The sequence below is a fragment of the Myotis daubentonii genome, chromosome X, assembly GCF_963259705.1.
Source record: "Myotis daubentonii chromosome X, mMyoDau2.1, whole genome shotgun sequence".
Lineage (NCBI taxonomy): Eukaryota > Metazoa > Chordata > Mammalia > Chiroptera > Vespertilionidae > Myotis > Myotis daubentonii.
Window position 1 is genome coordinate 48,411,847 of NC_081861.1, and position 24,222 is coordinate 48,436,068.

Genomic DNA, 24,222 nt, shown 5'->3' on the forward strand with positions numbered 1-24,222 from the left:
GCCAGTGTCAGTAGGTCCCAGGATTTCAAGCTATTTCAAAATCCTTCCCACTTCTCTGTTTGGAACAGTGCCAAAAGTGCCTCTCTCTATCTCTCATCCCAACCCCCACAACCACCAGCACCCCCTTAGCCCCTCCTTCTTCTCTATTAAGATCAATATTCCTGCAGCTCAGGGGCAAGCAGCAGATGGGTCACTGGCTTTTTTCAACCAGCTCTTTTCACAAGCAGCAGATTGCAAATTTGGATCTGGCTAATATTTGATTTTTTTCTCCCCACTGTTTTTTCTTTCCTCTTTTCACCCTGACCCTTTTCTCCAATACTCAGGTATTTGAGGTTCCACTAAAATATGGAACTTGATTTTGGACATTTTGACGAAAGAGATAAGGCATCCAGGAACATGCGAGGCTCACGGATGAATGGGCTGCCTAGCCCCACTCACAGCGCCCATTGTAGCTTCTACCGAACCAGAACCTTGCAGGCACTGAGCAATGAGAAGAAAGCCAAGAAGGTACGTTTCTACCGCAATGGGGACCGCTACTTCAAGGGGATTGTGTACGCTGTGTCCTCTGACCGTTTTCGCAGCTTTGATGCATTGCTGGCTGACCTGACTCGGTCTCTGTCTGACAACATCAACCTGCCTCAGGGAGTGCGTTACATTTACACCATTGATGGATCCAGGAAAATCGGAAGCATGGATGAACTTGAGGAAGGTAATTCAAGGAGTGGGTGGCGGCCTTTGGTGGGAGGTGGCATCATTGGTAATGGTTACATTTTTTGGATTTCATTGAAAGAAATTAGGAAATATATTTGTCAAACAGCACGTTGATGCTCAGGCTTCTGATTCTATAGACATCAACAGAGCCATTAGCGATTACCCTTCATGGCCTTCAGTCTCTGCTGGGGTTCAAGTGTAGATTGCGGTGATAATACATTGTGCGTATCCATGAGGGTTTACAAAGGAAAACCTGAACTGTGTGTCATTTACTCTAGATCTTAAAATTTAACTCTAAGTAGTACTATCAAGGCAGACAATGAAATCATTAAGGGTGTTAAGTGATGAAATAAGTTTGATTGGGTTAACAGAAAGAAAATATACTCAAATGTCCTTTGAACTGCTAAGAGACTATTTGTGAATTGCAACTCTGGAAATATGCATCTTAAAAGTAGGACTTCTTGAATATGTTCACAAAGGATTATGCTTTTAGGTAAGTGGTCATTGCTCAGCTGTTGCTTCTAAAAAGCCCATTTCAGGGTGTGTCCCTAAGGCTGAGGTCATTGAGAGAAATATAAAAGAAAGCTGTAGGTATTCCTGGTATTTTAATAAGGACTATTCTTACTAGAATAGGAACTAACTAACTGTACCTAGACCCTTTCAAATCCTCTCTACATTTTGGTTTTGCAATTGAATTTTATGACTAGATTGCTGAAAATCCTGACAACCTGTGTACACACCCAAAAACAGGGGCTGAGCGATTATCAAAACTTGCTCATTCATCAAGTATTTTTTGGTAGTCATTTAGAAAATAGATCTTGAGATGCATTCTACTTTACTTTATCAAATAAATTATATTGAGGATGCCTTCCTACCCCCACTTTTAATTTTATATGACATATGTGATCAGTTTAACCTGAACACAATGCTTTCAAGGACAGCCTCAAGAAGTGGTGATAATGAAAATGCCCCTGCACAACCTCTCCCCCCTCTCCAGCCTTCACTCCTCACTCCCTCCATTCCCTGAGCAAAGGTGTGTTTAGAGCAGGCAGATCCCTAGGGAAATCAATTATGAAACAGCCAACAAGGAAGCAGAAACAGCACATTCAATGACTTGGTGTGAGAGTGCTCCGCCTCCGCTTCACTGCTTCTAGGTTTCTTGTGTTCCCAGACAAAGAAGCATGAGGGCTTCCCTTGTATGAGATCACATTCTTGCAAGTAGCTGCTTTTTCCAAATTAAGGTCAAGTAATTTAGGACCAGTTACTTATAAGATACAGTGTCTATATGGCTACTAGATTTAGGTCTTATGGTTCAAGTCCAAGGTTTTTCTACAAAACTAACTGACCTTGGAAAACAATGCTGAGGAGGCTTAGGTTATTTGATCATGTGCCAAATGGCCAGGTAGAGGTTAATCTTAGGCTTTTTCTGAGCATTGAAGGATTAGCCATCCTAGTGTATATCTTAAAATAAAGGAGAATCAGGGCAAACTGGAAGAAGGGCTTCAAGCTAGATTGAGGGAGCTGTCCAACAGAGTAATCAATAAAATGTTTGTCTTTTGTCACTGTAAAATACACATTTGAGTCAAATTGGAGGGTTTTATTCTGTAATAATTTTCACAAAGCAACCCACATCACCCAATATGTCCTCATTTTCACTAGCTGTGATCTTCTAAAGACCATAATTGACACTACCACAGACTTCTGAGCCAAGTGACATTGCATTTAAAGCAAGAATTAGAATGGTCTTGTGTTTGATAAAAGAAAGTTGTCATGCACAGATTCTCCCCCCCTCCCAATCTATTTTTAACATGTCTTACTCAAGTATAAGATGTTGGTCTTTGATTCCCCACCCCAAAATGTGTGTGTGTGTGTGTGTGTGTGTGTGTGTGTGTGTGTGTTATAATCTCAGTTCAGTATAGGTAATGCATGTAATTTTGAAGACTGGAGCTTCATTTTCTTTTTTTTTAAATATATTTTATTGATTTTTTACAGAGAGGAAGGGAGAGAGATAGAGAGTCAGAAACATCGATGGGAGAGAAACATCGATCAGCTGCCTCCTGCACATCTCCTACTGGGGATGTGCCCGCAACCCAGGTACATGCCCTTGACTGGAATCGAACCTGGGACCCCTCAGTCCGCAGGCCGACGCTCTATCCACTGAGCCAAACCGGTTTCGGCTGGAGCTTCATTTTCTTTTGATCCTCTTAAGCCTTGCTAGATTGGACTCCTCTCATTTACCACTCCTGGGTGCAGTGATAACACTTCCTGGTGAATTACTGGGCTATGTAGAGTATGAATATGTCTCAATTGCATTTATTCATGTCATCTACAACCACAAGCTGCAGTGGCCCTCACTGCTGCCACCCCCCTCCCTTGAGTACTGCCCACTTAGACAAGGAAATTATGGGGTATCTCTGGGATAATGTTGGTAAATGTGACTGGTTTTTCCACTACCAGAGCGAGAAAAAAAGGGGCATTGCCATAAGGAGGATAAATAAAAGGGGCATTTTTCCTTCCTTTTTGTCCTTTGTAACTCCCCATATAGGAACACAGGGCAGAAGTCTCTCATTTTGGTAATTTTTGGAAGAAGTTGAATGAAAGCTTTAAAAAATCATATACATGGCTTCCTATGAGATTTCAAATTGAAAATGTTTAGAAAGATCCCTGGGTGAAGAATCAGGGGCATTGGATTATAGTCTTAGAGGCAGAAGATTCAGATTTGTTTCAAATCCAATATTTGTTAACTGTTAGCTTGTGACTTTGGGGAAACCATTTTGATGTCCTGAGCCTCAGTTACTCATCTGCAAAGTGGGAATAACTGCTTTGACAATTAAATAAGACAATGGCTATCAAGAGTTTAGTATTCTGCCTGGCACACAGTAGCACTGAATAAAGGGTAGCAATTGCTGTTTGAGTCATCCTACTTTATGGCTGGTTAGCTACATGACTATACGTTTGTCCTCATTATCACTATGACTAATGTTCTTTTTAAAATAACTTATCTTAAAACAACAACTTTGCTAAGGTACAATTTCCATACCATAAATTTCACCCATTTATGTGTGCAATTCAATGATTTTTAGAAAATTTACCAAGTGGTGCAACGGTCATCATAATCTAATTTTGATCACCCTGAAAAGAAACCATGTAAAAGGGGGAGGGAAACAAGAGCTATCTGTAATATTATTAACAATAAAAATATATTTTAAAAAAGAAGCTGTGTAGCAATTAGCTGCCACTATTTCCCCTGTTCTCTCCAGCCATAAGCAACAATGAATCTACTTTATGTCTCTATAGATTTTCTGGTTCTGGACATTTTATATAAATTGAATCATACACGATGTACTTTTTTTAAAATATATTTTATTGATTTTTTACAGAGAGGAAGGGAGAGAGATAGAGAGTTAGAAACATCGATGAGAGAGGAACATCGATCAGCTGCCTCCTGCACATCTCCTACTGGGGATGTGCCGCAACCCAGGTACATGCCCTTGACCAGAATTGAACCTGGGACCTTTCAGTCCGCAGGCCGATGCTCTATCCACTGAGCCAAACCGGTTTCGGTAACGATGTACTTTTTGATGACTGGCTTCTTTCACTTAGAAAACTGTTGACAAGGCTTACCCATACTATACCATCTTTCAACACTTAAATTTTTTATTGAGGAATATTCCATGTATATATAGAGCACATTTTATAGTATACTTACTATAATATACTTATTGTAATAAGTATACATGCAATTTTGAAGGCTGTAGCTTCCTTTTCTTTTGATCCTTTTGAGTCTTGCTATATTGAACTCCTCTCATTTACCACTCCTGGGTGCAGTGGTAATACTCCCTGGTAAATTACAGGACTATGTAGAGTGTGAATATCTTATATAATAAAAGTGAAATATGCAAATTGACCCTAATGGTGGAACAACTGGTCACTATGACGCACAATGACCACCAGGGGGCAGATGCTCAACACAGGAGCTGCCCCCTGGTGGTCAGTGCGCTTCCACAGGGGGAGTGCCACTCACCCAGAAGCTGGCTCATGGCTGGTCAGCACAGCGGCGGTGGCGAGAGCCTCTCCCACTCTGCAGCAGCGCTAAGGATGTCTGACTAATGGCTTAGGCCTGCTCCACAGTCGCACATCCCCCGGGGGGTCCCGGACTACGAGAAGGTGCAGGCTGGGCTGAGGGACTCACTCCCCCCCAGTGCAAGAATTTTCGTGCACCGGGCCTCTAGTATAATATACTTATCTATAAAATGAAACTAGTAACACCTAACTTCTATATCTATTATAGTGGTTATGAGAATAAAAACAGATAATGGGTATAGAAACACAATGACAAAGTAAAACTATAGCTATAAGGTACCATTATTGTTAGTGATGTAAAAATAGTAATGATGATGAATATGCTAGTGAGGGGTTGGAATGGCTAGTGGTTCCCATACCTGGCTGTCTTTAAGAATCTTTTAGAGCAGTGGTTCTCAACCCTCTGACGCTTTAAATACAGTTCCTCATGTTGTGACCCAACCATAAAATCATTTTCGTTGCTACTTCATAACTGTAATGTTGCTACTATTATGAATCATATTGTAAATATCTGATATGCAGGATGGTCTTAGGTGACCCCTGTGAAAGGGTTGTTTGACTGCCAAAGGGGTTGCGACCCACAGGTTGAGAACCGCTGTTTTAGAGCTTTAGAAAAATATAAATTCCTGGCCCACACCCTAGATCACGGGTGGGCAAACTTTTTGACTCGAGGGCCACAGTGGGTTCTTAAACTGGACCAGAGGGCCGGAACAAAAGCATGGATGGAGTGTTTGTGTGAACTAATATAAATTCAAAGTAAACATCATTACATGAAAGGGTACGGTCTTTTTTTTTTTAGTTTTATTCATTTCAAATGGGCCGGATCCGGCCCGTGGGCCATAGTTTGCCCACGGCTGCCCTAGATCTATTGTGTTAGAAGCCCCAAGGCTAGGGCTCCAGAGTGTATGTGCTGCTTACAAATCTCCCCAGGTGATTCTTATGAGCACTTAGACTTGGGAAATGCTGGATTAGGTTATCCTGATGGTCCCCTACAGCTAACTACAGTGGTGGGAGTTCAGAACTCCTTGTTTTAGTTTTTTGCTTTGTAGATAAAAGGAATAATGGAGCATAGAACATACTATGTTTTTAAATTGCCACATTATTAAATATATAGCTAAAATTAAATAAAAACCAATCATTTAATAATCACTCTGGCCTTGTGGCACTCCTTTGTCTAATGTCTCTAGTCTACTGTCTGCTTCTACATACTGAAAGTAGCAAGGGGAAAATTTGGGACCAAAGTTAGGTTATTGATGTCAGCTTTCCCACGTATCCTTGGTTACACTAAGGGTCTTAGCAAAGTCATATAGAAAATGGGCCTTATTAGCTGTATTCCCAACAAAGGAAGTCCATGAATGACATTTTCTTTTGTCTTGCTTAGTGTTCATTGTTGAATCTTTCTCCTTCCCTCTTATCTTGCCCAGATCTTTCCCCAATTTCTTGTATGTGAGTGTCCAGAACAATTTTAGGGGTATACATTTTGAGCATTATTATGCAGAACAGGGGACAAAATATTTATAATTGAGACAGTCTTTTTAGAAAATCTGAGCTGTATGGTGACCTTAGTTATGATTCAGTTTCTTTGCCATAGTTCATTTATTCCAATGAGATGAGACCATCTTCTCACTAATTTATCCGCTGACTACTAAAGCAAGCACATTGCCAAAGAGGAGGATCTTAGGATAACTGGGAGAGATGCATCATTAGTAGGTATGATAATACCATGAAGTATCATTTAATATGTTTCTTCTTGAGTAATGAAGCCCCAGAAAAAAGGAGAAAGCCCAGGCAGAAGTATTTCACACTGAAAAAATGTTTAATATTTTTGAAAATGGAGCCATCCTGAAAGTGAAGGGAGGTAGACATTAGATCATCTTGAACCCACATCTTATTCCTTTCTTGCCTTTTCAGCTGTACTTCCATGACTTCATTTCCTTAATCCCTCATACTAAAGCACTTTGTCAACTCCAGCAAATTGTCACCTTGCTTGCTCTCTGAAGCCAGCTTTCCTTTTGGTTCCCAATGGGCGGGAAATGGCCCTTGGAAGCTGTGGCAGAATGGGAACCCAGCTGTGTAAAGGTACAACACACCTCACCCAGCTCCAAGTGCCAGGCAACTGGATATACAGGAAATACAGAACTCTGGCAGCAGATGTTGCAGACATTTGCAAAATCAGAACAAGGAAGCCTGGGTCTAGAGAAATAGCACATTTGATGTCTTTCCAGTAGTAGAATTAGAGAGTCCTCAGTGGTGGGCACCTATTTCTTTAACATTTAATTACCATAACAGGTTTGTTATGGTAAAGCTTATTTGGGATGGAAAAAAGAAAAAGAAATTTCTTATAGACCTTTAGAAGGAACTCAGATGTCACTAGTATAGCTAGAATTTATCAAGTGCTTACTATGTACCAGGCTCTGAGCTCAGCACTTTACATACGTCATCTGACTTGTGCCACTGAACAACCTTAGGAGATAAGGATTGTTATTATCATCCCCAGTTTGCAGAGAAGTAATTGAAGCCAAGGGAGGTTAGGTAACTTGCCCAACAATACACAAGTAGGAAGTACTGGGGACCTCATGCTGATTGACATCAAAACAGCTGCTCTTTTTCCATTACTCCATATTGGGACCAAAGGAGAGAGAGTGGAGAGACTGAAATGTACTTTTGGAAGGTGCTTAACGTAGATTTGGCTGAGAGCCGGACCCTTTGGAAAGTTCTTGGGTGCCATATGATACCATAGCTCTCTGCCATCATGTTCATTTGCATCTAGGGGTGCTTAATCATTCTCATAGTTCAGAGGCTTAAGAGGTTTAAGAGATGGGAGCAAAAAAAAGTACAGAGTCCTAATAGGGCTACACAGCTGACTGTCCAGAAGAGACTGTAGATGAGTGAAATCATAAATATATAGCTTCACACATTTCTACACCACCAGTTGTCTAAAAGAGTTTTAAAGTGTATGACAAGTTATGGAAAAAATCTGACATAATGACCATGGCCTCTTGGAATGTGCCAGTGAAACTGTTAAGGCAGTAGGCTGTTTCTAAGATGTAGGGTATATTGGCTGTAAATATATGAGGGAATTGAAAAGCACCCCTTTCATCCTTTTAAATCACAAATTAAAGACCCTAGAGTCTAGTAGTTGAACTGGGTTTGGTTAGGATTAGTCAACAAGGGAGCCAGAGAAATTAGGGTTTCTTTTGGCTGTGGTCTTTGAACACCCTATCGTGTGTGCGTGTGTGCAACAGGGTGCCTGTGCTTGCATACAAAGCAGTAGTGAACACTAGCAGCTTCTGGGATTTGGAGATGTGTTGGAGGCCACTGTGCATACGTTGGAAGCCACTTATTCTCCCCTTCCACACACCCTCATAAATGTCCTCAAAGGTGCCCTAGAGATTCTGACTCAATCTTCTCTCAGCATTAACTGAGTAATTTATTAATTAACGTGGCTTAAAGAATTTGGTGGTACAGCAAAGCGATCAATATTTGCAAAGGGAGTGAATTATCAGCCTGGTGTTTCTGAATGTCTCTGCATGCTTGTCCTGCTGAAACCAAAGGAAGAAGAGCCATCAGACTATAATTGTGTTTAATGCTTCCCTTGCACTGGCTAGAGTTGGTAGGTTGGTTGGTTGGTTTATTTATTTATTTATTTATTTATTTATTTATTTATTTATTTACCTAATTACTTATTTATTTAGAGTCATTACTGACAGGTTAAGCCTGATCAAATGCCAATGATTTTCTGCGGCTTGACCTCTGGATGAACTTCTGTATACCTTGAGGCAAATGTATTTTACTCAACAAATTCACCAGTTTCCAATACTCTTTCCCCCAGGCTGAGTCTACCTCTCTTCAGAAATTCCAGTTTCTAGTCCCAAGTGACTAATCCCTCCTTTTGCCTCTGACCCTTGTGTTTCTTCCGCTGTATTAGTCATTTCCTCTAGCCTCAGGTACATGTGAAATTTACACTAGATCCCTCCAATCCATAAATCAGGCAGTATAATATATTCTCACATCTTCGCCTCATTACTTGCAGCAGCCAAGGGTGAGCACTGGTGAAGACAGCCCTGACTACACAGTGCAGCATTTGGGAAAATAGAAAGATGAGATGTGGGTGGTGAAAACAAGGAAGAGTATTTCTCAAGCAAAAGCTATGACTTGCAGACACAAGGAATATTCTCTCTCTCTCTCTCTCTCTCTCTCTCTCTCTCTCTCTCTCTCTCTGTAATAAAAATGTATTAACTTTGAAAGTTATCCTAGGTTTATAATACAACAATGGAGCAGGTCTATGAGTCCAGAAATAGTACAGGAACATTAAATAAGATGTACATGTGAGAAACACTGTGGTAATGCCCCTAAATGTTAAAAACATCTTAGAAATAAACATTTCAATTCTAATAAAACTGTATCAAGCTTAAGAACCCTACTTGTTAGATTGTGCTTAGGTGTGTTCATTGCCCTGGGGAAAATCATTTTATAGGATTTTCCAAAAAGGTATGCCATTATAATGAATAATGTGTTTCTGATTACTCGCTCTTGAATTTGAATGAGCCAAGTTGTTAGAAAGCCCTGTTAGGAATTGTACCTAAGGTTGGTTATTATTACCACTTCTCCAAAAGTCCTACTCCAAGATTAGTGTGTATTAGTTTGGTTAGAATAGTCCATATACCTACTATTAAACTAATCACCACTTATTTCTTCCCTTAGGGGAAAGCTATGTTTGTTCCTCAGACAACTTCTTTAAAAAGGTGGAGTACACCAAGAATGTCAATCCCAACTGGTCTGTCAATGTGAAGACATCTGCCAACATGAAAGCCCCCCAATCCCTGGCTAGCAGCAACAGTGCCCAGGCCAGGGAGAACAAAGACTTTGTGCGCCCCAAGCTGGTGACCATCATCCGCAGTGGGGTGAAACCTCGGAAGGCTGTGCGTGTGCTTCTGAACAAGAAGACAGCCCACTCTTTTGAGCAAGTCCTCACTGATATCACTGAAGCCATCAAACTAGAGACTGGGGTTGTCAAAAAACTCTACACTCTGGATGGAAAACAGGTAGGTTTGTTTTTTTTTCCAGACTACTTTTCTTCTCATTTGTTCTAAATCCTTGGATGATCATCTTATACCTCAGGCATAATTTCTGGTTAGGGGACTCTTCCTCCACCTCTCATAATTACTATCTGATATTTTATGTCTCATTTTGGAAGAAAGTCTTTTCAGCAGACAAATCAATGGACCTGGAATCTGAGGCTTTGAAATTCAATCTGATTATTTCTTACTAAGTAAAATGGTTATGTAGCCTCAGCTTTTTTATCTTCTAAGATTCGTTATAACCTAGGTCAGTGATGGCAAACCTATGACACGCATGTCAGAGGTGGCACACGAACTCATTTTTTTTAAATGTATTTTTATTGATTTCAGAGAGGAAGGGAGAAAGAGAGAGAGAAACATCAATAATGAGAGAGAATCATTGATCAGCTGCCTCCTGCATGCCTCCTACTGGGGATTGAACCCACAACTTGGGCATGCGCCCTTGACCAGAATTGAACCCAGGATCCTTCAGTTCGCAGGCCGACGCTCTAGCCACTGAGCCAAACCAGCTAGGGCGCAAACTCATTTTTTGGGTTGATTTTTCTTTGTTCAATGGCATTTAAATATATAAAATAAATATCAAAAACATAAATCTTTGTTTTACTATGGTTGCAAAGATAAAAAAAATTCTATATGTGACACGGCACCAGAGTTAAGTTAGAGTTTTTCAAAATGCTGACACGCCGAGCTCAAAGGGTTTGCCATCACTGACCTAGGTCCTACATTCTTATGTATATGAATTTATTTATTACATGATGCAACCTTAGTTGTTCAATGCATGTGACTGGAAATGACCTTTCCTCACTCATTTCTTCTGAGATATCCTCACATTGGTATTCAGCATCAGTTTGTTGAAAAGAAGTTGAAGTGACCCTTGTATTCTATGAAAAGAGTGAGATCTGGAGGAGGCATGGAAGTCTCTGTTTCATTGTCCTTGCCTCACACTACACATTTTTTCTCTCTTCCTTGTCCATGTGACATAGCTATTTTATTTAGGTTCCACTGATGGTTTGTGTGAGAAAAGAACTGTTTCAGTATCCTAAAATTAGCCCAAGAAAGATGCTGCCATCTGCTCTCTTCCAAATCAGGTTCTTCATGTCATTGGTTATGCTACTAAAGTACCACCTATATTAATATCTGGGAAAGAATGCAGTCAGGCGTCTCCTTCAGACAGATGCACCATTCTCTTGAGCACAGAGAGCTGTAAATATATGACAAAAAATGTTCTAAGGGAATTGGAACAGTGGCTGGATCTGTTGGCTCTAAAGAGAATGCATGTCCCTCATAAGAGAAGACAAGTGTGGATTACTTTCTAACTTATAAAATACCATTAGCGTTTGAACAAAGGGGCTGATCATAACTGCCCTACCCATGCTCACAGGATTCTCATGAGGATTAAAGGAAATCACGAATATGAAAGTACTTCTTAAATTAAGACATATAATATAAATATGTATGCATAAATTCATTAAATGAGATAAATGTGTAAATTGCCAGACATTTTCATATATATATATATATATATATATATATATATATATATATATATATATATCTCCTATATAATAAAAGAGAAACATTTAAATTGACCATCCCTCTGCAATGCTCACCAGCCAATCAGGAGTGAGTATGCAAATTAACCTGACAAAGATGGTGGATTAATTTGCATACATAGGCACCGAGTGGCCTGGGTCCCAGGAACATTCTCGGGACTCAGGCCGCTCCTAGCCTGTAGGCACATGTGTAGGCCCTGAGCGGCCGGGGTCCCAGAATGACCCCGGCCACTCTGGGCCTACGGGAGCAGGCACAAAGCAGATGTTCCCGCCCCATGGCTGCTTGCACATGCACCAGCACCAAGCAGCGGCCTGGGTCCATGTCCCCCAGCCTGGCACACACAATGTGTGGGGCTGGCTGCCGGCCTCAAGAGCATGTGGAGACCCGGCGGCCGCCACGCGCGTGGCCTGGGGTCTCTGCACACCCCTAAGCCCGGCGCCCACAACGTGCGGGGATGGCTGCCAGCCTCAGGGGCATGGGCCCCCGCTCCCTGCCGGCGGGGACACTCCACTAGCCCAGTGGACACTACACAGGGGGTCCTCTGCTCATGAGCTGCAGAGGAAACACCTTTTCTTTTCCTTTTTTTCATAATTTTTTCCCTTTATGAAATAAAATATTTGAAATGTGTCCTTATCCCCCCAACGTCCCCTCATGTTTTTTTTAAAATATATTTTATTGATTTTTTTACAGAGAAGCAGGGAGAGGGATAGACAGTTGGAAACATCGATGAGAGAGAAACATCGATCAGCTGCCTCCTGCACACTCCCCAACCAAGGTACATGCCCTTAACAGGAATCAAACCTGGGACCCTTCAGTCTGCAGGCTGATGCTCTATCCACTGATCCAAACCAGTTCGAGCATAAACACCTTTTCTGACTGCTCATTGGCTAAGCTCCCTGTATGCCGCCACTTGCAGTGTTCTTGGTAACTTGGGTTATAAGAATCCAAGAAGGTGATCTAGGGTTTTTCCACCACACTCCTGGAGGAAAAAACGAAGGTCCGCTGCTGGATGGCCTAAGAAATGTCATATCCTGCCATAGCCAGTTTGGCTCAGTGGATAGAGCCTCGGCCTGCAGACCGCAGGGTCTGGGTTCAATTATGGTCAAGGGCATGTACCTAGGTTGCAGGTTCCTCCCTGGCCGGGGCTCAGGTCAGGGCTCATGCAGGAGGCAACCGATCAAAGTGTCCATCTCACATTGATGTTTTTCTCTGTCTCTCCCTCTCTCTTCCACACTCTCTAAAAATCAATGGAAATATATCCTCATTAATATAGTTGGTACTTTAGTAATATAACCAATGACATTTCCTAAATCTATTTTGAATTTTTTATTCAAAAAACTTTTTTTGGACAAAAAACAAAAAAGAAAGAAATGTCTTATCCTATGAAAGACACATCTTGAAAATGCCTAAAGAAAGTTGTTATTTTTTCATGGTGAAGGGACTGGAATCTGTGTTGATGAAAACACCTTGGTGGCTGTGGTGGCTGGCAGTGGCTGCAGCAGCGGGGTGATAGGTCTGGCACCTTCCCCTGATCAGCCCTGTCGCCTCCTGTAGAGGGAGGCCAGACTGTGGCTTAGGCCTGCTCCCCATGGGGACGTCCCCTAAGGGTTCCCAGTCTGTGAGAGGGGGCAAGCTGGGCTGAGGGACGCCGCCCCCAGTGCACAAATTTAATGCACTGGGCCCCTAATATATATAATAGATAGAGTTCTCTCCCCTTTATTTTATCTCCATCATTCTTAGATTGAATTTCCAACATTTTTTGGAGATATACCATACCTTGGCATTCTGTGACTACTCCTAATAATAAATAAAGGGACACTTTCACCTCCTAGGTAAGCAAGCTCCAGTCTAGTGATGGGTGGATTTTTATCCTACAGCAGTCTACACAGAGTGACAATCCCTCTCCAACTACTTCAAACATTGGCTCCCATTTCTTTGGGAAACAAGTTACACAATGCCAGTGTATGATATGGTGTGTGTACAAAAATGCTAAAGAGCACTGCTCAAGGGAGCAGAACAATGCCTCGTCAGGCATCAGTGCCACTGTTGATACTTTCCTTCTCTTTAAAATGTCTCTCACTGTCTACTCCAACCCCTGGGAGTTATATTTTAACACCTGGTTCATGTTATGTTATCTCTGAAAACTGTCTCCACTATGCAAAGTTAAAGCAATCTTAACTTTTTTTAATGCTCAGCTCCTGATACATTGTGAATGATCTACTAGTAAAATGGTTGTTGATTCAATGAACTGACATAAAGAGATTCTTACATGGTCAAGGTAGATTTTCTGAGATGTTCTGAGAGGCCCTCTGCTTTCAATACCCCAGACACATTCCTTTTTTCTATCTGAAGAGATAGGGACCTTCCAAAGGAGTGGATATTCTACCCAGATGATTTCTATCCTTTACTTACTTGGAAGTCACTGAAGGGAGACTTTTCAAGCAATATTTCCCAAAGTATATTCTAAGAACTCTCTCTACCTTCCTGACCCTAGAAGCTCCTCATAAAGGGTTCTGTGGTCAAATAAGGTTGTAAAATGCTGCAAAATATATGCCTTTCTTAGAGATTCATGGTGCTTTTTAGCATATTAAATGTTCTGCGAAGTCCTGCAGAAAGGAAGCACATTTAATTTACTTCCAGAATTATTTAACCACAAACACTTTTTGTGAAATATATTTATGAATATATATGTATATATAATAGAACATATAATGGAAAATATACATTATGGGATATATACATATATATAAATATATTATGGACTATATATACACATATATTCTGCAGAGCACACTAGGGAATGCTGTTAACACAAGATGATGAATGATTGAGATATAACTACCCAAACCTCACAGGTAAGATTGGTATGTATGGGATACCCCACAAATTAAACATTGTTGTGTGGTTACAACAAGGACATTCAATAACTATATTTGGGGGTGCAGGGACAAACCTAATTACAAAATAGATTCTGAGTATACTGAACATTGATGCCAAGCTCAAAATTTTGGATCCCAGCCCATTTTCCAATTTTAGTGATGACAACTCTAATGTTAACATCTGTCAGTCACTTTGATTACTGGTGGGTATTCTTACTACTTAGGAATATGGTCTTTCTCTATGCAGGCTGAAGGCACATGTGTTGCAATGGCTTGGACTTGCTCAAATGAGATTTGGTTTAGCCTGTCTTTGGCTAAATGAGGTACCAGACAGAAAGGAGAAAGTAAGGCCAAGACTATTTGTTATTAAATGTTTTAACATGAAATCCAGGCCATCACTTGGTTTCTGTCTTGCATCTTGCTCTAAGTGGATACCAGATAAACCAGAACAAGTGGTTTTTTCCTTCTCTGTTTAAAACAGCCCAGTTGATTATATCAGATTTATTGTTGCTTCTGTTCTCATGTGTACCATTTGACTGATTGGCTTACATTTATTGACAAACAATCTGCAGACAAGGCTCTCATCTCTTTCTGTTATTATTTTGTTAGGATGTGCTTTGGAGCCCTTGGTCTTTTCAGGGCTTATGTTTTGTCATATAGAAGACTGGTTTCCTGATTTCTTGCCTCTGAGATATTGTGGTTTGTGTAGTCAGGAAACTAACCATCACCAGTAGGAAGGAGTCCTAATTTGTTTCTCAACTCAATAAGAAGTTGCTAATGTAATTAGGAGTAGTTTGTAGGGTCCTAATACTCCCACGGGCTACAATGGATTTCTAGGAGGTCAGGGAAAACAAGATTATATTAGGATGTATGCTTACTCTCAGCTGAGGTTTTTTTTTGATTTCTTGGCAGCTGCAGTAGTTGTGGTATGTTGACAAAATTACAAAACTATCAATTTCTATAATCAAGTCACACATTGATCTTTATGCTTAAAGATCATGGATGCATAAACACTGGAATTCAAATTTCTGGTTCACTTGCTGACTCAGATACATGGTCTAACCTTAAATTCATTTCTGTAAAGCACAGAGCATGGTGCTTCTGTTGGTGATGCAGAGCTTTAACAATAGACTTCCAGCTTTTTGTTATCTTACACAGGCATACAGCTGGTCCTTACACCATCTATTTTCATGCTTCACTTATTGGCATCTCTAGTCTCAGTTTTGTCCACATCCAGGATCTGTGCCATCAAAGATTCTCTATTGCCTCAAGATAAATACCTAAGGGATAACTGTAGCCTTTAGTATTATTTGTGTTAGCTTTGTTAGGCCAATTTTTAATTGGATGAATTTATTTTGTGTTTCTGTCTATATCCTTCTATTACTAACTACTTGCACCAGGAATTTTAGGTCTTAGAATAACAAAGCAAAACAAGAAAAACCCAAAAACAAACAAACCAAAAAAAAAAAAAGAGGTTTGAGCTGATTTCAAAAATACCTATAGCCTTGAAAGCTAGAACAGGAGATTTAAGAAATATTTTCAACCATAGATGGTGGAATAGGAAAATGAGAACACAAAGAATATTTGAACCACTGCTAAGTATTCCAGGAAAGACTTGTCCCTTCTATCTTGTTATACTAAATAACTGGGTGCTGCAAGCACAAAAGCAATTGCAGGAAACACAGGAAGACAAGTTGGATTTAACCTTGGAAATGTTGAATGCTTTTCCCAAGGTCTTTACTGGGCCTATGTAGCCATTTTATCTTTCCCTCCATCATCTCTGCCCCCTCAAGTCACATCTGGCCTTACTTATATTCTCTGGCCTCCAGCTCTCCAAGAGCCAACCTCTATCTCCTCCTGGTGTTATGACCCTGTCAGTCAAGGTTGAGTTCAATAGAAAATGCCACGTGGCTATAAATTATGCCCCAAGAGGGCGGTCATTTACCATTGACCTTCCCTTGAGAAAATCAAGGCTGGAAAGGTGATGTTTGTTTTACCAAAAGTTCCACCCTCTCCCCACCCCCTGCAACCTTCCACAGATTTGATTCCAGGAGACAGGCTTTAAGAGGATTGGCTTGGGCATGAAATTGGGAAAAAGTAAAGATGGGAAGCCAGGCTGGGCACGGTGAAAGGAGACAGTTTGCAAACTGCCTTGCCGTATGTAGAGTATACCAAGGTTTCTCACACTGAGGTAGATTTTGTATTTTAGAAGAGGGCTTTTGGAATGCATCAAATATATTATCTTTCAGAAAAGAAAAGACCAAGTGTAGCCTGGTTGTTGGATATTTCTTAAGTAAATTATCCTCTTAAGAGTTTTATTTATTTCTATTTTTTGTCAATCTTCACCAGAGGATATTTTTCCCAATGATTTCTTTTTTTAGGGATAGTGGAAGGGAGGGGGAGAAACACACAGAGAGAAACATACATGTGAGAGAGACATATCAATTGGTTACTTCCCAAAAGTGCCCCTTCTGGGCCGGGGGTCAACCTTGCAACCAAGGTATGTACCCTTGACTGGAATCATACTCACGACCCTTCAGTCCGAGGGCCGACGCTTTTACCACTGAGAAACTGGCTAGGGAAAAAGTACTATTGTTGATGAAACCCTCCTGGTTCTGAGTAGTGATAGAGGTGGGGTTTGGCCATTTCAATCAAAAGTTTTGGCATAGTATTCCAGTCTTTCACATTGATGAATCTGTTGAAATCCAACAATCAGTATATGGAGAGAGCTAGATTTGGATTTAAAGACCTGAGTTCCAGTCTTCACTCTTCTCCAATCACATCTCTTCTCCAGGCCTTAGTTTTGTAGAGGTGCATGACCTTTAAGAGTATTATGTTAAGTGAAATAAGGCAGTCAGAGAAAGACAAATATCACATGATCTCACTTATATGTGGAAATTATATTTAGAACAAAATAAATTCACTAACAAAATAGGTTTAGAGGTATGGGTGCATGGAACAAACTGATGAATCTTAGGGGGAAAAGGTGTGGGGGGCCAGAAGAGATTAACCAAAGAACTTATATACATATATGCATAGCTCATGGACACAGACAATAGTGTGATAAGGGCCTGAGGTGGGACCGTGACTGTGTGGAGGGGTGCAAAGTTGAGGAAAATAGGGGACATCTATAATACTGTCAACAATATCTATCTATCTATCTATCTATCTATCTATCTATCTATCTATTCAAAAAAGAGTACTTCAGCTCTGTGATAACTGAGTATTTATATCACAGTATTGCTTCTGTCTAGATATTTTTAACCAAGCCACTACTCTTCTCAGTACCCTCCACCTCTCTATGTTGCTAGAATCTGCGGTGTGATGTACTTCACACCATAGTGGATACATTGTATTCTAAGTGGTATTTGCACAGTCCATATATTCAGTTCTTTCTTGCCACCTGTGTTGACGTGACCAAAGAATATTTTTAAACTTATAATTTTGATTTGACCTCCTTTTCTTTCCAATGTGGATAATATGAGTAGAGAGTGGAGGAATAATTTTTAAAAAAGCAATATAAAAGCCAGCCTGCTAAAATTGTGACAAGTACTTGACAGTGCCATTATTAAGGCATCTCCACGACAGTGGTGCTATTTTAGGTGCTGAGAATTGTTGCCAAAGGAGGAGGTTAGCATCAGAGTTATTTCTTTGTCTTCTTTTTTTAAAATTAAATCTTTATTGTTCAGATTATTACAGTTGTTCCTCATTTTCCCCCCCAAAGATCCCCTCCACCCGGTTCCCACCCCACCCTCTGCCCTTACCCCCCCCATTGTCCTCATCCATAGGTGTACGATTTTTGTCCAGTCTCTTCCCGCACCCCCCCCCCCCGAGAATAGTCAGTCCACTCCCTTTCTATGCCCCTGATTCTATTATATTCACCAGTTTATTCTGTTCATCAGATTATTTATTCACTTGATTTTTAGATTCACTTGTTGATAGATGTGTATTTGTTGTTCATAATTTGTATCTTTACCTTTTTCTTCTTCTTCCTCTTAAAGGATACCTTTCAGCATTTCTTTTTTTTTTTTTTAATTAAATCTTTATTGTTCAGATTATTACATTTGTTCCTCTTTTTTTTTTTCCCCCCATAACTCCCCTCCTCCCAGTTCCCGCCCCACCCTCCGCCCTCACTCCCCACCCACTGCCCTCATCCATAGGTGCACGATTTTTGTCCAGTCTCTTCCCACATCTCCCACACCCCTTTCCCCCGCAAGAATAGTCAGTCCATTCCCTTTCTATGTCCCTGATTCTATTATAATCAACAGTTCATTCTGTTCATCAGATTATTAATTCACTTGATTCTTAGATTCACTTGTTGATAGATGCATATTTGTTGTTCATAATGTGTATCTTTACCTTTTTCTTCCTCTTCCTCTTCTTAAAGGATACCTTTCAGCATTTCATATAATCCTGGTTTGGTGGTGATGAACTCCTTTAGCTTTTCCTTATCTGTGAAGCTCTTTATCTGACCTTCAATTCTGAATGATAGCTTTGCTGGATAAAGTAATCTTGGTTGTAGGTTCTTGGTATTCATCACTTTGAATATTTCTTGCCACTCCCTTCTGGCCTGCAAAGTTTCTGTTGAGAAATCAGCTGACAGTCGTATGGGTATTCCCTTGTAGGTAACTGAGTTTCTTTCTCTTGCTGTTTTTAAGATTCTCTCTTTATCTTTTGCTCTTGGCATTTTAATTATGATGTGTCTTGGTGTGGTCCTCTTTGGATTCCTTTTGTTTGGGGTTCTCCGCGCTTCTTGGACCTGTAAGTCCATTTCTTTCACCAGGTGGGGGAAGTTTTCTGTCATTATTTCTTCAAATAGGTTTTCAATATCTTGTTCTCTCTCATCTTCTGGCACCCCTATAATTCTGATGTTGGTACGCTTGAAGCTGTCCCAGAGGCTCCTTACACTATCCTCGCATTTTTGGATTCTTTTTTCATTTTGCTTTTCCGGTTGGATGTTTTTTGCTTCCTCGCATTTCAAATCATTGACTTGATTCTTGCGCTCCTCTGGTCTGCTGTCGGGCGTCTGTATAATATTCGTTATTTCAGTCCGTGTATGCTTAATTTCTCGTTGGTTCCCCAATATAAGATCGAGGGTCTTATTAGTTTTCGTGTAGATCTCATTAAGTTTATCGACAGCTTCTAAACAGTTCTTGAGAGACCTTAAAAGTGTGGTTCTGAACTCTATATCTTCCATTGACAATTTTGTCCTGTTTCTTTGTCTCCGCATTTTGTTATGTTTCCTTGGTGTACCCCCTAGTGGTCTTTGTTCGAAGTCTTATAGTTAAATCTTGATTGTTGTAGCTAATTCCAGGGAGGGTTTGACCTCCAGGCCAAGTGGCTATGAGAATCAGCTGTGTCAGCAGTGAGAGAACTTGTGTCCTCTAGGGAGGTGCTAATCTAGCCTTTGCCTGAGGCTATCCGGCAAATGCCTCTGTGCAGGGCTTGGGCGGGGCGGGTCGCACAGGATCAACAGGGTGGGCCGGAGAGAGCAGTTATGGCGGCTCTCAGTCCTGTCCCCAGGGGCTCTGCCTCTCTGAGTCCCAGCACCCGCTGCAAAGCTCAGAGAGAAAGCTGCACTCGCTCTGACCGAAGCCAGACAGTCCCGCTTCTCCCGTTTGAGTCTGGGTCCCTAAAGACTCGCCCGGATCTGGTGCTCAGAGTCTGCGACTCCCTCCCGATTGAAAACAACAACCGCGCCCTCCGCCGCCAGCCCGCTCCGCGCACTCCGCACCTCAGAATTTGACTTCAGCACTGCACCTCCTCTGAGTGTCCGTGTGCGTTTCTCTTTCCTCCTAGTTGTAGGACTTCCACTCAGCCAGCGTTCCTGTGGTTCTGGGTGATGTCCGTTCCGTGTTTTAGTTTCACTTTTGAAGTAGTTGTTCAAAGCAGCAAACTCCGGCGTTAACCTATGCCGCCATCTTGGTTCTCTCACCTTTCAGCATTTCATATAATACTGGATTGATGGTGATGAACTCCTTTAGCTTTTTCTTTGCAGTGAAGCTCTTTATCTGCCCTTCAATTATGAATGATAGCTTTGCTGGGTAAAGTAATCTTGGTTGTAGGTTCTTGCTATTCATCCCTTTGGATATTTCTTGACACTCCCTTCTGGCCTGCATAGTTACTGTTGAGAAATCAGCTGACAGTCGTATGTGTACTCCCTTGTAGGTAACTGACTGTCTTTCTCTTGTTGCTTTTAAGATTCTCTCTTTGTCTTTTGCTCTTGGCATTTTAATTATGATGTGTCTTGGTGTGGTCCTCTTTGGATTCCTTTTGTTTGGGGTTCTCTGCACTTCCTGGACTTGTAAGTCTATTTCTTTCACCAGGTAGGGAAAGTTTTCTGTCATTATTTCTTCAAATAGTTTTTCAATATCTTGCTCTCTCTCTTCTTCTGGCACCCCCATAATTCAGATGTTGGTGACTTGAAGTTGTCCAAAAGGCTCCTTACAATATCTTCATATATTTGGATACATTTTTCTTTTTGTTTTTCCAGTTGGGTGTTTTTTGCTTCTTCGTATTTCAAATCTTTGACTTGATTCTCGTGATCCTCTAGTCTGCTGTTGGAACTCTGTATAATATTCTTTATTTCAGTCAGTGTATGCTTAATTTCTAGTTGGTCCTTTTTCATAACCCCGAGGGTCTCACTAGATTTCTTGAGGATCTCACTAAATTTATTGGCGGTGTCTAGAAAATTCTTGAAAAACCTTAGAAGTGTGGTTTTGAACTCTATATCCAGTAGTTTGCTTTCCTCCATTTCTGTCATTTGTGACCTGTTTCTTTGTCTCCGCATTTTTTATGATTCCCTGTGTTGATAGAGTGGCTTTCTGTGCTAGGTGTCCTATAGGGCCCAGTGGCTCAGCGTCCCCAATTACCTGAGGTGGACACTCTTGGTGCACCCCCTTGTGGGCTTTGTGCACAGTCTTGTTGTAGTTAAGCCTTGAGTGTTGTAGATATCACTGGGAGGAATTGACCTCCAGGTCAATTGGCTGTGAGAATCAGCTGTGTCTGCAGTGGGAGAACTTCTGTGCTGGAGACACCCTTCTGGGTCAAGATTTGCTTCAGTGGGGCTTTAGTGCTCACTTTGTCTGCCCCCTGAGTGTGCCCTTATGGATCTGAGGAGTTGTAATCTGGATGGTCCCACTCTGACCACTGGGTACACTGGCTCTTGGATCTCTAAGGAGATGCTAATTTAGCCTCTTCCTGAGGCTATTCAGCAGGAGCTATGGAGAGATCTGCAGATTCCTCTTCTTTGTTTGGGGTTTAGAGATGCCCAGATGAGGCCCAGCTGTGAAGCAATGCAAGCTGCTGTGGGGCCTTGGGCCTTCTTTTGGAAGTTCTGTGTCTCTCTGACCCAGCTGCAGTTTGTTAGGTAATTTTCAGATTGCAAAGGGTCAGGCCTTTCATATGCAACAGCCTCTCTGCACAGCTTAGGTGGGGCGGGGTCTCAGGGGATCAACAGGGCAAAGCAAGCAGCTAGGGCTGCTCCTCAGTCCTACCCTAAGAGGCCCCGCATCTCAGGGTCCCGGTAATCGCTGCAAGCACCTCTGAGAGAAAGCCACCCTTGAGTTTCGACCGATGTCAGACAGTCCAGTTTCTCCCCGTATGAGTCTGGGTCCCCAGAGACTCACCCGGAACTGGAGTTCAGAGCAGTGGGGAGCTTGAGACTCCCTCCTGATTGAAAAAGACAACTGTGTCCTCAGTTGCCAGCCCTTTCCACGTGTGCCTCCATACCTCTGCACTTTATTTCTGCACCTCCTCTGAGTCTCAGTGTGCTTTTCTCTTTCCTTCTAGTTGTAGAATTTCTACTCAGTCAGCCTTCCTGTGGCTCTGGATGATGTCCGTTTTGTCCTTTAGTTGTATTTTTGAAGTGGTTGTGTGAGGCAGCAATTTCTGGTGTTTACCTATGCTGCCATCTTGGTTTTTCTCCAGAGTTATTTCTTGATTATATTTAAGATAATTAAGTAGGGATTTATCCAGAGATGCAGACTGTTCCATTACCAACCTCTGAAGTAACTAGTTTCTTGTTCTTATTTTTTAATTTTAATCTTTGTCATTATTGTCATTCCCTCAAAGTGGCAGACAAAGCATTTTCTCCAAATACAGTTTTTTAAGAAATATTTATTGTTGAGAGTATTACAGATGTCCACCTCCCCACCATTACTCCCATCTGCCTGGTTCCCACCCTGCCCCTTCACCACTCTACTGTCTGTGTCCATAAGAAGATCTTTGGTCAATCCCCCACCCCCGCCTTCTCTCTGAGATTCATCAGTCTGTTCCATGCTTCCATGACTCTAATTCTGTTTTTTCACCAGTTTGTTTTGTTCATTAGACTTCTTTTTTGTTTACTTTGCTTTTTAGATTCAAAATAGCTTTATTGAGATACTAGTGGCTCAGTGCACAAATTCATGCACATTGAAAGGAAATTAATTAGAAGAAATATTTTAATATCGCTATTCACCCTTTCTCTATAATAAAAGTGTCAACCAAATTCATGATTGACAATGACAGATGGAAACACATGTGTGTGATTGGCATCAGCGATAGCTTTACCTGTATCACACATGAGCGAGTCAACTTAGCCTTATATATATAGAATAAACTTGCTTAATTATGCTTGTTTTCTGATTTAGCTAAACTTTTTCAGCCCGGTGAAGCACCCCAACTTCTGTTCCAGGTAATTGTTAGTAACACAGCAGTAAATATCAACATAAAGCAGATTATTATTGTAGATCACTCAGGGAGAGCAAAGGGTAAAATACTTAACTGCAGTAGTGTTTAACTATATTCTGTGCAGTGAGAAAACCTGAAGTCATTTTCAAGGTCCACCATTTCTTACTTCTTTTCAGCAGGGTCAACTTTCTAAACTTTCTAATCCTCCATTTTCTGGCTAATGAAAAGAAAATAGGACTCTACCAAGACTCCTATCTACCTAATCCAGGATTTCTGTGAGGTTCAAATGAGATGAGGCATAGAAAAACACTTCACAGATATTTGGATAAAATGTGAAATGTTTCCACCTGGCTATAAAGCAATTGTGTTAATGGGCTAAAGAAACTGCAAGGAGACTTGTCATTGCTAGAGAGAGGAAGCTGGGTGTTGTTACCCTTTGCCCACAGAGACCTTTTCCAAGCTGGGCTGGGCTGGGCTGTGGGCCACATTTTGTGTCATGGCAGTGTCAGCTGCGATTTGGTGGGCTGTCACTCTGGGGTGATGGTGAGTGTTGGGGGAAACTGAGTGTTGCTCTGTCAGCTTCCATTTCTCTGTAAATGGCTAGTGCGCATCATGGCAGCTCCTGTGTTGAGCGTCTGCCCCCTGGTGGTCAGTGTGCATCATAGCCACCAGTCAGACGGTGAAGGGACACTTAGCATATTAGCCTTTTATATATATAGATGCTCCCTGTATCATACAATTGACACATTTTAAGTGTACTATCATTGGATTTAATATATACAGAGTTGTCCATCAATCATCACAACCAAGTTTATATTTTCATCACCACAGAAATAAACTCTATACCCTTTAGACATCATGTTCCAATCCCATCAATGACTAGGCAATTATTTATGTATTTTCTGCCTCTACAGATTTGCCCATTCTGGACATTAAAAATTAATTCAGATGGAATCAACAATATGTGATCCATGCTGGCTGGCTTCTTAACTTAGTATGTTTCCAGGGTTCATCATGTTGTAGCATAGTAATACTTTATTTCTTTTTGTGGCTTAATAATATTCTATTGTACAGATATTCTGCATTTTATTTATTCATTCATCAGTTGATGGAAATTTGGGTTGTTTTTACCTTTTTGCTATTATGAATAATGCTGCAATGAACATTCATGATTTGATTTTTAAGTGGACATATGCCTTCAAATACCCAGGAATGGTATTTACCAATGGTATTCACTGGGTTTT

General features: G+C 41.1%; 1 protein-coding gene across 1 annotated transcript in view; it reads left to right on the plus strand.

The window, feature by feature from the left end:
- Window positions 1-240: 240 nt before the first annotated feature.
- The window catches only part of DCX (doublecortin), a 138,331-nt gene continuing 114,349 nt past the window's right edge, over window positions 241-24,222 (plus strand). The window contains exons 1-2 of the mRNA XM_059678648.1: window positions 241-709; window positions 9,499-9,839. Coding sequence (XP_059534631.1) covers window positions 346-709; window positions 9,499-9,839 — 705 coding nt within the window. The 5' untranslated portion in view covers window positions 241-345. The remainder of the gene's footprint in view (window positions 710-9,498; window positions 9,840-24,222) is intronic.